The sequence below is a fragment of the Halichoerus grypus genome, chromosome 8 (genome assembly GCF_964656455.1).
Source record: "Halichoerus grypus chromosome 8, mHalGry1.hap1.1, whole genome shotgun sequence".
NCBI lineage: Eukaryota > Metazoa > Chordata > Mammalia > Carnivora > Phocidae > Halichoerus > Halichoerus grypus.
The window spans coordinates 584,827-599,136 of NC_135719.1; the positions used below are offsets into that span (position 1 = coordinate 584,827).

Genomic DNA, 14,310 nt, shown 5'->3' on the forward strand with positions numbered 1-14,310 from the left:
CCCCGCAGGAGCGCTGTGCCGCACGCACACGGACTCTGCACGTCCCCGCCTGGCTGCACCCCGCGGGAGCGCTGTGCCGCACGCACACGGACTCTGCACGTCCCCTCCTGGCTGCACCCTGCGGGAGCGCTGTGCCGCACGCACACGGACTCTGCACGTCCCCGCGCCTGCATGGTAAAGACTTAGCTTCCACACAAAGGAATACTTGGCGAAGACCAAGTGCAGGCTCAGAGCCCTTCCCCGCTGCGGGCACGAGGCAGCCAGAGCACAGGAAGCGAGCACAGGAGGCTGGCGGCCCCGCTCCAGGAGCTGCACGCAGTTCGTTTTGCTGAGCTCACTTCCCATGTAGGCTGATAAGCAACCAGCCGGGGATGACAACACCTTGTCTCTGAGACTTCCTGTGAGTCGGGGACCGTGGAAGCACTCCCGGTCACGGGTCTCGAGGGCCCAAGTACCCGTCAGAGCACGGCAGTTGCTTCCTGCAGAAAATGGCAGGACCGTTGGAGGGGAGACCACACACGTCCTTCTCGGTCGGGCGGGCGGGGCGGCCGCTGCTCCTTTCGGCCCCACGGTCTGTGCAGGGACTGCGGCTGGCAGAGGGAAGGCCCACATGGGGCCGGATGCAGACCCAGCCCGGCAGGCTGCGGCGGATCCACGGACTCGTCTCACCTGTCACCTGGTGAGCTGATCAGAGGGGCTGTGCTTCTCTCTGTGACCCCATTTGTAAAGTACTGCAAATGCTACGTGTTGTTCGGAAGTGTACGTCACGGTGACTCGCGCGTGGTGCCCAAGGGGCAGCCGGTCCCAGTGGGGAGAGCTCACGGGACTTGGGTACCCACCGTTCTCCCATGTGTGAACAGGATGTCCTCTGAGGCTCCTTGTGGCCTCACATCAGGCCGGGGAAGTGTGTGAGGATGGCTTCTAGTTGTACGTGGGAGGGGCCTCCTTGGAGCCCGGCTGTGGGCGGGGGAGGGGGTGTGTGTGTGTGTGTGTGTGTGTGTGCGGGTGAGCTGGGTGGGTGATGCTGAGGGCGGAGGGGGTGCAGGTGAGCTGGGTGGGTGTTTGTGAGGGCGGAGGGGGTGCGGGTGAGCTGGGTGGGTGTTGGTGAGGACGGAGGGGGTGCGGGTGAGCTGGGTGGGTGTTTGTGAGGGCGGAGGAGGTGCGGGTGAGCTGGGTGGGTGTTTGTGAGGGCGGAGGGGGTGCGGGTGAGCTGGGTGGGTGATGCTGTGGGCGGAGGGGGTGCGGGTGAGCTGGGTGGGTGATGCTGAGGGCGGAGGGGGTGCAGGTGAGCTGGGTGGGTGATGCTGAGGGCGGAGGGGGTGCAGGTGAGCTGGGTGGGTGATGCTGAGGGCGGAGGGGGTGCGGGTGAGCTGGGTGGGTGTTTGTGAGGGCGGAGGGGGTGCGGGTGAGCTGGGTGGGTGATGCTGAGGGCGGAGGGGGTGCGGGTGAGCTGGGTGGGTGTTGGTGAGGACGGAGGGGGTGCAGGTGAGCTGGGTGGGTGTTGGTGAGGGCGGAGGGGGTGCAGGTGAGCTGGGTGGGTGTTGGTGAGGGCGGAGGGGGTGCAGGTGAGCTGGGTGGGTGTTGGTGAGGGCGGAGGGGGTGCAGGTGAGCTGGGTGGGTGATGCTGAGGGCGGAGGGGGTGCAGGTGAGCTGGGTGGGTGATGCTGAGGGCGGAGGGGGTGCGGGTGAGCTGGGTGGGTGATGCTGAGGGCGGAGGGGGTGCAGGTGAGCTGGGTGGGTGATGCTGAGGGCGGAGGGGGTGCAGGTGAGCTGGGTGGGTGATGCTGAGGGCGGAGGGGGTGCGGGTGAGCTGGGTGGGTGTTGGTGAGGGCGGAGGGGGTGCAGGTGAGCTGGGTGGGTGATGCTGAGGGCGGAGGGGGTGCAGGTGAGCTGGGTGGGTGATGCTGAGGGCGGAGGGGGTGCGGGTGAGCTGGGTGGGTGATGCTGAGGGCGGAGGGGGTGCAGGTGAGCTGGGTGGGTGTTGGTGAGGACGGAGGGGGTGCGGGTGAGCTGGGTGGGTGTTGGTGAGGACGGAGGGGGTGCGGGTGAGCTGGGTGGGTGTTGGTGAGGGCGGAGGGGGTGCGGGTGAGCTGGGTGGGTGTTGGTGAGGGCGGAGGGGGTGCGGGTGAGCTGGGTGGGTGTTGGTGAGGGCGGAGGGGGTGCGGGTGAGCTGGGTGGGTGTTGGTGAGGGCGGAGGGGGTGCGGGTGAGCTGGGTGGGTGTTTGTGAGGGCGGAGGGGGTGCGGGTGAGCTGGGTGGGTGATGCTGTGGGCGGAGGGGGTGCGGGTGAGCTGGGTGGGTGATGCTGAGGGCGGAGGGGGTGCAGGTGAGCTGGGTGGGTGATGCTGAGGGCGGAGGGGGTGCAGGTGAGCTGGGTGGGTGATGCTGAGGGCGGAGGGGGTGCGGGTGAGCTGGGTGGGTGTTTGTGAGGGCGGAGGGGGTGCGGGTGAGCTGGGTGGGTGATGCTGAGGGCGGAGGGGGTGCGGGTGAGCTGGGTGGGTGTTGGTGAGGACGGAGGGGGTGCAGGTGAGCTGGGTGGGTGTTGGTGAGGGCGGAGGGGGTGCAGGTGAGCTGGGTGGGTGTTGGTGAGGGCGGAGGGGGTGCAGGTGAGCTGGGTGGGTGTTGGTGAGGGCGGAGGGGGTGCAGGTGAGCTGGGTGGGTGATGCTGAGGGCGGAGGGGGTGCAGGTGAGCTGGGTGGGTGATGCTGAGGGCGGAGGGGGTGCGGGTGAGCTGGGTGGGTGATGCTGAGGGCGGAGGGGGTGCAGGTGAGCTGGGTGGGTGATGCTGAGGGCGGAGGGGGTGCAGGTGAGCTGGGTGGGTGATGCTGAGGGCGGAGGGGGTGCGGGTGAGCTGGGTGGGTGTTGGTGAGGGCGGAGGGGGTGCAGGTGAGCTGGGTGGGTGATGCTGAGGGCGGAGGGGGTGCAGGTGAGCTGGGTGGGTGATGCTGAGGGCGGAGGGGGTGCGGGTGAGCTGGGTGGGTGATGCTGAGGGCGGAGGGGGTGCAGGTGAGCTGGGTGGGTGTTGGTGAGGACGGAGGGGGTGCGGGTGAGCTGGGTGGGTGTTGGTGAGGACGGAGGGGGTGCGGGTGAGCTGGGTGGGTGTTGGTGAGGGCGGAGGGGGTGCGGGTGAGCTGGGTGGGTGTTGGTGAGGGCGGAGGGGGTGCGGGTGAGCTGGGTGGGTGTTGGTGAGGGCGGAGGGGGTGCGGGTGAGCTGGGTGGGTGTTGGTGAGGGCGGAGGGGGTGCGGGTGAGCTGGGTGGGTGTTGGTGAGGGCGGAGGGGGTGCGGGTGAGCTGGGTGGGTGTTGGTGAGGGCGGAGGGGGTGCGGGTGAGCTGGGTGGGTGTTGGTGAGGGCGGAGGGGGTGCGGGTGAGCTGGGTGGGTGTTGGTGAGGGCGGAGGGGGTGCGGGTGAGCTGGGTGGGTGTTGGTGAGGGCGGAGGGGGTGCGGGTGAGCTGGGTGGGTGTTGGTGAGGACGGAGGGGGTGCGGGTGAGCTGGGTGGGTGATGCTGAGGGCGGAGGGGGTGCAGGTGAGCTGGGTGGGTGTTGGTGAGGGCGGAGGGGGTGCGGGTGAGCTGGGTGGGTGTTGGTGAGGGCGGAGGGGGTGCAGGTGAGCTGGGTGGGTGTTTGTGAGGGCGGAGGGGGTGCAGGTGAGCTGGGTGGGTGTTGGTGAGGGCGGAGGGGGTGCGGGTGAGCTGGGTGGGTGATGCTGAGGGCGGAGGGGGTGCGGGTGAGCTGGGTGGGTGTTTGTGAGGGCGGAGGGGGTGCAGGTGAGCTGGGTGGGTGATGCTGAGGGCGGAGGGGGTGCAGGTGAGCTGGGTGGGTGTTTGTGAGGGCGGAGGGGGTGCAGGTGAGCTGGGTGGGTGTTGGTGAGGACGGAGGGGGTGCGGGTGAGCTGGGTGGGTGTTGCTGAGGGCGGAGGGGGTGCAGGTGAGCTGGGTGGGTGTTGGTGAGGACGGAGGGGGTGCGGGTGAGCTGGGTGGGTGTTGCTGAGGGCGGAGGGGGTGCAGGTGAGCTGGGTGGGTGTTGGTGAGGACGGAGGGGGTGCGGGTGAGCTGGGTGGGTGTTGGTGAGGGCGGAGGGGGTGCGGGTGAGCTGGGTGGGTGTTTGTGAGGGCGGAGGGGGTGCAGGTGAGCTGGGTGGGTGATGCTGAGGGCGGAGGGGGTGCAGGTGAGCTGGGTGGGTGTTTGTGAGGGCGGAGGGGGTGCGGGTGAGCTGGGTGGGTGTTGGTGAGGGCGGAGGGGGTGCAGGTGAGCTGGGTGGGTGTTGGTGAGGACGGAGGGGGTGCGGGTGAGCTGGGTGGGTGTTGGTGAGGGCGGAGGGGGTGCGGGTGAGCTGGGTGGGTGATGCTGAGGGCGGAGGGGTGCAGGTGAGCTGGGTGGGTGTTTGTGAGGGCGGAGGGGGTGCAGGTGAGCTGGGTGGGTGTTGGTGAGGGCGGAGGGGGTGCAGGTGAGCTGGGTGGGTGTTGGTGAGGGCGGAGGGGTGCAGGTGAGCCTGGTGCGCGTTGGTGCGGAGGCTGGGGTCTGGGCAGATTGCAGAAGGTGGGGAGGTGTCACAGGCAGGAGAGGGAAGTCATCTGCCAATTGTGGGCCCCACCCGACTCCGGGGTCTCTCAAAGGGAGGTGGCAGGGGAGGTAGTTCACAAGGGAGACCCATGAGCCCTGCGGGGAAGTATAGGGCCTCCTGCCCCGGCTCCCCGTCGCTCCGTCTTCTGTTCGTCCGTGGTCTGGTTCCCCAGTGCGTATGAGCCCCTCTTCTCTGCTAGCTGCTGGTCACAAGGCTTACACCCATGGCGGGAGCAGCCGGGCAGGATGCGTGGGCTGGCCTGCTGGGGGCCTGGAGAGCCCCTCCTTTTTGGTGCTTGGGCATGCACTCTGCCCTCGCTTAGGAGATTCTCGTCCAGCTCTGATCGCTCCTCCACCATCTGGGTTAAAACTCACTCTGATAAAGGGGAAAGAAACGTTTTCCTGCTAAGCTCGCTCTGTCCAGCTCCCACAGAGACGTGTTCCGTGCCGCCTGTGAAAGGGCCTTCTCCCGTGGTTTTCCCCCTTTCGTGGACGGCCCAGCGTCCTGGCCGGGTCGAGGCAGCAGGAGAGGACGGGGAGCCTTGCTGTCGGGACGCGTCGGAGTTGCGGCATTTGAAAATGTTGGAAAGGAGCAGAGAGCATCTGAATGCCAGCAGGCTTAGCACAGACGGTCTCCAGACCGAGGCTGGCGGGTCCCGTGGCTCCCAGCAGGACCGCAGGGAAACCCTGCTGTGACCTAGTTTGTGTCCCCGTCCAGGCGGCTCCTGAATGCGAATGTGCGGACGCGGGAGGAGACGCCAGCTGCTCTGCTTCTAATTAAGGAACGGTCACGCAGTCATTTAAAAACCGAAGACAAGGCAAAATGACAGTAATAGCAAAACTGGGGAATTGCTGCTTTTTCACATGGAGTAATAACTTTCGGAGACGGTGTGTTCTGGCAGCACTCTCCCTGGCCCCTGGTTCTCTGTCTCCAGCAGGCCCCTGCACCTCGCCGTCCTCAGGAAGGATTTGCAGCCCGGCCCAGGGTAGCCACAGGGCCTGGGATTTTCTGGGCAGGAGGTGCTTCGCAAGAGTGGTTGACAGTCAGCGTCCACAGTGGGGCCGCCACTTACCTTGTCCCCAGCCCCACAGAAGCTCTCGAGAGGCTGGCCCACGTGCAGCAGGCAGGAGCCCCGGGCCCCGTGTCCTGGCCGGGCCTGTGGAGCTTCGCCATGAGCTTTGCGAGGACCAGCCCTCGAGAAGCCCGAGCTTGGCCGCCTGTCCTCGCAGGGATGGTCACGGCACTTGCCGTGCGGGGTCTGTCTTCCGAGGGCCGGGGGGCTGGACCCGGTTCCCAGTGTTTGACCTTGTTTTTTGTTTATCGGGACTCTTTCCAAGTGAAATCTCAGGAGCTGCAGTCTGAAGGAGGGGAGAGGAGCTGCTGTGGTTGGAGCCGTGGGTAGGGTCCTCCCTCCGCTCCCTCTGAGGTCCCAGGCTCCGGGTTCCAGGGGCTCCCTGCTTCTGTGTGACCTTCTGTTACTTTACGTGTCCTTCCTAGATGTGTGTTCTCGTGGTTGGCCGTATGCCGTGCTCACCATGGGGTGGTAATTCGAACCAAGAATCGGGAATCGGATCTTCTCTCTCCCAGCGCCCCTTCTGCTTCTCCCACTCAGGACCCCGCTCTGGGCCGCAGCCGAGCTCCCCCCGACGGACACGGCCCTCACCTCTTCCCATCACACGGGGTGTGCTTTCCCCGCGGGTTCTCAGAGCCCCTCCCACGCTACCTGGTCACTTGGTGCCCCACCTCCGCTGCAAGAGCCCGTGGTTGGGGTTGGTTCCCCTGCTGGCGCTTGGGGCCCTCCGCAGACACCGTCCTGAGCCGCTCGGATCCAGCGCTTCTCCCACAAGAAGTCGAGTTTTCCTCGGTGTCCGTGCTCAGCAGGCCATTCTGATTTTGCTTCACAGGGAGAGTAAGGGTCGATGCGGCCAGAGTAGGGGCGCTTTGTGAAAGGGACGCGTAGGGCAGGCTGGCCTCTATAGACATCCCCTGCCCTCAGGGAGAGGATACCTCTGTGGAGAGTACGAAGTATTTGCAGTTGGGGACATTTTTTCCAAATGTTAAAAGAAGTTCTTATTATGGGGAGTTTTATGCAAAGAAAGAACCTGTAATATTACCCCACGTTTCCTGGGTGATTTCCAAAATTACTATCTCATGGACCCATCTGGTGTCCCAGACACCCCTACCCACTTAATGTTATTTTGAAGCAAATATTATTTGTTAAATAACCAAATATTCTTATTTTAAAGCAAATCCTATACGTCAACCGTTTCAATGTTCAGTATTTCAAAAGCTTACATTTTCAAGCTATTCTGAGATGTGATCGCGCTTTAGCACCAGCGTTTGCCTTTTCTGAGCTGCTCCTCTGGGTCGTGCGAAGTTGCTTCCTCGGGTCACCACTGCTGATGTTAGCAAATGTGTGCAGAATACTCCTATTCGCCCGTTTTCTTAGAGGCAGAGTGTTCGTATGATCTGATCTGCACTTTGCTTTTCTACGTAATGATCCCAGGAGTCGTCCCTTATCAGCACAGGCGAGTGGACCTTGGCCACAGCTTCCTGCCGCTTTGCTCAACTGCGAAACTGCGCGCAGGGGACCCCGGCCCCTCGCGGCCCCGGGGCCTTTGAAGCACCTCACAAACATGGAGGTGCTTTAGGTGAAAACAGTCGCAGAATGCTGACGCGACCATGGGTCCTGTCCCGTGGCCGATAGCGCGCGGGTCCGTGTCTCACGTAGGACGTAGAGTTCCACATGGACGCGTTGAGGACTGACCTTTGTTTGCCTGTCTTTCAGATGTAATTTGCTCACATCCGGATGCTTCTGCAGAGAAAGCCAGGAATGTCCTCGCTGTGGAAGCCACCCCCGGAGAGCTGGTAGGAGAGGCAGCAGCTCACCAGCCGGCCCCTGGGCACCCAAATTCCATTAATTTCTCTTTCAAACAGTGGGGCACTGAGCTCAAGTGAGTCTTTGGAAAGCAACGTATGAAACTGAACATAGGTTATTTCTGATAACGTGTTACAATTTTGTGCATGAAATTCTGCAAGCACCTTACATCTGTCGCTGACAAGGTCCTTTCAGGTGCTGGGTTATTTCTTTAGCCCGTGTAGAGGGTCTGTTGCACGCTTCGTCCTGAGCCAGACGTGCTCACACCCGGGGTTTGTTTTCACTCGCTTGACTCTGTGAGCGAGGTCATACGGAAGACATGCTGCAGAAACAGAAACTGGCCCGGGAAGAGTCCTTGTCCGAGGTCACAAGACTCCCAGGCTGCGGAGCCGGAGCGTCTTCCCAGGGGGCCAGTCCCCTTCCCGGGCCCCCGGGGCTGAGTGTGTGTGTGTGTGTGTGTGCGTGTAAGAAATACTTGGTTGAGATATAATTCGCGTACCATACTGTTCACCCACTTACAATGTGCAGTTCGGTGGTTTTTAGTACACACAGCCAAAGAGCCATCACCGCAGCCAATTTTAGGACACTCTCATCCCCCGAACAGGAACCCTAGTACCCACTAGCAACCCCTTCCCGCTTCCTGGCCACCCTCGGCGACCGCTGATGCACGTTCTGTCTCCGTGGCTTTGCCTGTCCGGCGTGGTTCTGGTGAGTGCCCCCGGAGACGAGCCTGGCTATTGCTTGCGGGCCCCTCCCGCGCCAGAGCCTCGGTCAGGCCCTCGTGTCCATTCTGTGGGCAGACCACAGTGTGTGTGTCCCTTCTGCCCTCGACGGCCATGCTCTTAGGATGGTGCTGCTGCGAACACTGGGTACGGGTTCTGTGGGGCGTGTTTTCATCTCTCTTGGGTCGCGCTAGGGGTGGCCCTGCCAGGCCAGACGGTAACTCTGGGTGTGACCTTCTGGGGATGCACTGCGTCCACACCAGCATGGGTCAGGTTGCGGTCCCCCGTCTTTCCGGTCCTCACCATCCCCCCGGTGAAGTGGAGTCTCGTAGTCGGGATTTGCATTTCCCTAGTGACTAATAATATGAGCGACTTCATGTGCGGATTGCCATTTATAGATCTCTGCAGAGACCTCCCCTGAGATCCTTTGTCCACTTTTTAATTGCATTGTCCTTTTTTTTCTTTTAATGTCTTGAAGGTATTCACAGGCTGACATGCATGGAAGTATCTTGTTCTTTTATTTTTTATTTTTCTTTAGAGAGGGAGGTGGGGGGCCGGCAGGGAGGGGCAGAGGGAGAGGGAGAATCTCAAGCAGACGCCACACCCAGCAGTGAGTCTCACACGGGGCTCGATCCCATGACCCTGAGATCATGACCTGAGCCGAAACCAACAGTCAGATGCTTAACCAGCTGAGCCACCAGGATCCCCCCCAATTGTCTTTTTTTAATACTTAATTTTTTAGAGCAGTTTTAGGTTTACGATAAATTGAGTGGAAAATAGAGGTTTTTTTTTATACATCCCTTTCCGCACAAGTGTGTATCCCACCCCCATGATCACCGGAGTGGTATATTTTTTACCGAGGATCAGCCTGCACTGATGCATTGTACTGACCCAAGGTCCGTCATGTGTGTTAGGGTCACACTTGCTGTTGTGCATCCTGTGGATCTGGACACAGGTATGATGACGTGTGTCCGTCTATTACAGTATCACGTGGAGGATTTTTCATGGCCCTTAAAATCTTCCATGCTCTGCTTATTTGTCTCACTCCCACCCCCAGCCCCACCACTGGCCGTCACTGATCTGTTCATTGTCTCCATAGTTTCGCTTTTTCCAGAATGTCCATTTTGTTGGAATCATAGAATATTGGCCTTTTCACGTGGATTTCTTTCACTTGGTAATATGCATGTAAGGTTCCTCCATGTCTTTTCAGCCTGACAGCTCATCTGCTTTTAGTGCTGAATGATATTCCATTGTCTAGATATAGACAGTTTATTAATCCATTCACTCACCGAAGGACATCTTTGTTGCTTCCAAGCTTGGCAATTATGAACAAAGCTGCTGTAGACATCCATGTGCAGGTTTTTGTGTGGACATAAGTTCTCAACTCCTTTGGGTAAATGCCAAGGAGCATGACGGCTGGATTGTATGTAAGAGTATGCACACTTTTGTAAGAAACCGCCAAACTGTCTTCCAAAGTGGCCACACCATGTTTCATTCCAGCCATCAGTGAATGAGCTCCGCATCCTCACCAGCATGTGGTGTTCTTGGTGTTCCAGGTTTCGGCCATTCTTCTCGATGTGTGGTGGTGGCTCACTGATGTTTTAATTTGCATTTCCCTGATGACATATGACACAGAGCATCTTTTTGTATGCTTATTTGGCATCCTGTATCTTCTCTGGTGGGGTGCCTGTTAAAGTCTTTGGCCCACTTTTTTTTTTTTTTAGTTTCTTTCTTTAAATTCAATCTACATATAATATATTAGTTTGAGACGTAGAGTTCAGTGATTCATCAGTCTTATATAACACCCAGTCTTTGGACCACTTTTTAACTGGGTTATTTTCTTATTGGTGAGTTTTAAGAGTTCTTTATATATTTTGGATAATAGTTCTTTGTCAGATGTGTCTTTTGCAAATATTTTATTCCAGTCTGTGGCTTGTCTTCAAATTCTTTTGATATTGTCTTTCCAGAGCAGAAGGTTTTACTTGCAATGAAGTCCAGTTGATCATTATTTCTTCCATGAACTGTGTCTTTGGTGTTGTATCTAAAAAGGCATCATGACACCCAAGGTCATCTAGGTCTTCTCCTATGTTATCTTCTGGGAGTTTTAGATGTTTTGCATTTTACATTTTGGTCTATGGACCATTTTGAGTTGATTGTTGTGAAGAGTGCAAGGTCTGTGTCTAGATTCATGATTTTGCATGTGGATGTCCAGTTGTTCTGGTACCATATGTTGAAGAGACTGTCTTTGCTCCTTTGTCGAAGATCAGTGGACTGTATTTATGGGGGTTTATCTCTGAGTTCTCTTTTCTTTTCCACTGATGTATTTGTTCTTTCTCCAACACCACCTTGTCTTAATTACTGTAGCTTTATACTAAGTCTTGAAGTCAAGTATGTCATCCTCCAGCTTTGTTCTTCTCTTTCAATATCATGTTGGCTATTTTGGGTCTTTTGCCTCTCCATATAAACTTTAGAAATAGCTTGTCGATATCTACAAAATAACTTGCTGGGATTTCGATTGGGATTGCATTGAATCTATAGATCAATTTTGGAGAACTGATATCTTGACAATATTAAGTCTTCCTACCCACGAACATGGAATACCTCTCCATTATTTTGTTCCTCTTTGATTTCAGTCATCAGTTTTGTAGTATTCCTCACATAAAGATTCACATCTAAGTGTTTCATTTTCAAGGGTGCTAATGTAAATAATACTGTGTTTTTAATTTCAAATTCCACTTGTTCATTGTCTGTATATAGGAAAACAATCGGCTTTTGTATATTAATCTTGTATCCTGCAACGTCACTATAACTGCTTATTAATTTCAGGAGATTTTGCTCATTCTTTCAGAGTTTTTACACAGATGATCATGTCATCTTGAACAAAGACAGTTTTGTCTTTCTTCCCAATTTATATGCTTTTTATTTCTTTTTCTTGCCTTATTACATTAGCAAGGATTTCTGGTATAGTGTTGAAAAGGAGTGGTAAGAGGGAATATCCTTGCCCTGTACCTCATCTTAGTGGGACAGCTTTGAGTTTCTTACTATTAAATATGATGTTGGCTGTAGGATTTTTGTAGATAGTCTTTATCAAGTTGAGAAAGTTCCCTCTATTCCTAGTTTACTGAGAGTTTTTATCATGAACGGGAGTTGCATTTTGTCAAATGCTTTTTCTGCATCTATTGATATGAACCTATTATGTGATTTATTTTTAGTATTTTGATGTGATGGATTACATTAATAGATTTTCAAATGTTGAGTGAGTCTTGCATTGCTGGGATAAATCCCACTTGGTTGTAAAGTATAATTCTTTTTATATATTGTTGGATTTGATTTGCTAATATTTTGTTGAGGATTTTTGCATCTGTGCTCATGAGAGACGTTGGTCTGTATTTAATGTCTTTTTGTGATTTTGGTATTAGGGGAATCCTGGCCTCATAGGTGAGTTAGGAAGTATTCTCTCTGCTTCTATCCTCTGAAAGGGATTGGACAGGATTGGTATAATTTCTTCCTTAAATGCTAGGTAGAATTCACCAGTGGACCCATCATCTGGGCCTGGTGCTTTCTGTTTTGGAAGGTTATTACTGATTCAGTATTTTTAATAGATATAGGACTACTCAGATCTTTTTTTTCCTTGTGTGAATTTTAGCAGATTGTGTCTTTCAAGGAATTGGTCCATTTCATCTAAGTTCTCCACATTTATGTTATAGTATTTCTTTATTATCCTTTTAATTTCTATGGGATGTGTAATGATGTCCCATTTCATTTCTGATATTAGTACTTTGTGTTTTCTCTTTTTTTCTTATCCTGATAGAGGCTTATTAAATTGATGTTTTCAAAGGACCAGCTTTGGTTTCATTGATTTTTTTTTCTATTAATTTCATGTTGACAGTTTCGTTGGTTTTCGCTCTAATTATTATTTCTTTTTTTTTTCTACTTATTTTAGGATTTAATTTGTCCTTTTTTTAGTTTCTTAAGATGGAAATATAGATTATTGATTTTAGATCTTTCTTCCATTCTACAGTGTGTATTCAGTGCTATACACTTCCCTCTGAGCACTGCTTTGGCTGCATCCCACAACCTTTGATAAGTTGCATTATCATTTTCATTTAGTTTAAAACATTCTAAAATTTCTCTTGAGATTTCTTCTTTGACCTGTGTGGTTTTTTTAGAAGTGTGTTGTTTATTCATGTATTTTGGGATTTTTGTTATGTTTCTGTTACTGATTTCTAATTCAATCCCACTGTGGTCTGAAGGCAGACATAGGATTTCTGTTTTATGAAATTTGTTGGGCTGTGTTTTGTGGCCTGGAACGTGGTCTGTCTTGGTGAATGTTCCACACGAGCTCGAGAGGAATGTGCATTCTGCTGTCGTTGGACAAAGTTGTCTTCACATCAGTGATATCCAGTTGATTGATGGTGGTTGAGGTCAGCTAAGTCCTTACTGATTTTCTGCCTGCTGGGTCCTTTCATTTCTGACTGAGGGTGTTAAAGTCTCAAACTATGGTGGTTGGTTCTCTTTGTCCCATGGTTTTATCGACACTTTGTTGTTAGGGTGTATAAGTTGAGGATTGCTGTGTTCTTGGAGGATTGATCTTCTCTCATTATGAAATGCTTTCTTTATCCCTCATGACTTCCCTTCCTTTGAGGTCTGCTCTGAGATTTGTACAGCTGCTCCTGCTTTCTTTTGATTAGTGTTGTTGCACAGCGTATTTCTCTCCTTTTATGTTTCATCTATGTGTGCGTGTATTTAAAGTGGGTTCCTGGAGGCAACATGCCCTTAGGTCCTGACAACCTCTGTCTTAACTGGTGCGTGTGGGCCTTTGACATTCGCGGTGATTCTTGGTGCAGTTGGATTAATGTGTTTGTTACTGTTTTTCGTTTGTTGCCCTTTTCTTTGTTCCTGGTTTTTGTCTCCCACTCTTTTTCTGCCTTGTGTGCTTTTATTTTATTTTATTTTTTAAGTAATCTCTACGCCCAGCATGGGGCTCAAAGTCACGACCCTGTGATAAGAGTCACGTGCTCCAGTGGTGGAGCCAGCTGGGCGTCCCTGTCTCTGTGGTTTTCATCGAGCATTTTATACGGTTTCATTTTCTCTCCTTCCTTAGTATATCAGTTATACTTCCTTTTTAGCTTTTTTTTTTTTTTTTGCGCTTGCTCTGGAGTTTGCAACACACATTTACTGCTAATCCAAGTTCACTTTAAAATCACACTGTGCTGCCCCACAGGTGGGAGGGTTCCTCATAACAGCAAAGCCGTCCCAGCTCCTGCCCCCGTCACTTTGTTGGGAGAAGGGGGTACATGGGGGTGTGTGTCGTGGGCGTGTGGGGTACACGGGGCATATACACACGGTGCGCACGCAGAAGCAAACATCGTTGGCGTTATTATTTGGAACAAGCTGTTGTAAGTTAGATCAGTCAGAATGAGAAGAGTAAAGGTCTGTATTTTACTCTCCCTGTCCCGTCTTCCGGGCTCTTCCTTTCTTCTTTCTTGCTGGGTCTGAGTTTCTGATCTGTATCGTTTTCTTTCGTGCTGAAGAACGCAGCATTTTTTTGCAGGTCTACAAGCAGCAAGCGCCCTCACTGTTTATCTGAGAAAGCCTGTTTCTCCTTCGCTCTTGAAGGCTAATTTCGCAGCGTACAGAGTTCCAGCGTGGTGGTTTCCTCTCCGGACGTTGGGCTTCTCCCTCCACTCACATCTTGCTTGCATGGTTGCTGAGAAGACATCGATGCAGGTCTTATCTTTGTTCCTCTGCGGGTCACGCATTTGATTTCTTGGACTTCTCTCTGGATTTATTCTTTATCTGTGATTTTTCTGTAATTTGGGAAGGGTGTGCCAAGGTAAGGGATTTTTGGCCTCTGTTCTGCTTGGTGCTCCCCGAGCTTCGTGGAACTGTGGCTGGATGCCTGACATGAATTTGGGGAAATAACCCTCCTTGATTCAAATGTTTATCCTTCTCTTGTCTCTCGAGGATTCTATGGGCATGTCCTGTAGCTCACAGAGTCTTTGCTCAGCCGTGTCCGTTCTACTGACAAGCCCAACAGGGGCACTTTTCATTTCTCTTGGGGTGTTTTTTTGTCTTTTTTTTTTGGTTCTTTCTTGGGGGTCTCCGTCTCTCTGTTTGTGTCACACATCTGACCTTGCGTGCTGGAC

The 14,310-nt window shown here is 54.0% G+C and overlaps 1 protein-coding gene across 4 annotated transcripts in view; it reads left to right on the forward strand.

Annotated features, from left to right (window-relative positions):
* The window catches only part of TBC1D2B (TBC1 domain family member 2B), a 65,949-nt gene that overhangs the window by 18,121 nt on the left and 33,518 nt on the right, over positions 1-14,310 (forward strand). For all 4 annotated transcript variants that reach the window (XM_036067595.2, XM_078078790.1, XM_078078789.1 and 1 more), the window contains exon 3: positions 7,350-7,515. In XM_036067595.2, the coding sequence (XP_035923488.1) occupies positions 7,350-7,515 (166 nt within the window). The remainder of the gene's footprint in view (positions 1-7,349; positions 7,516-14,310) is intronic.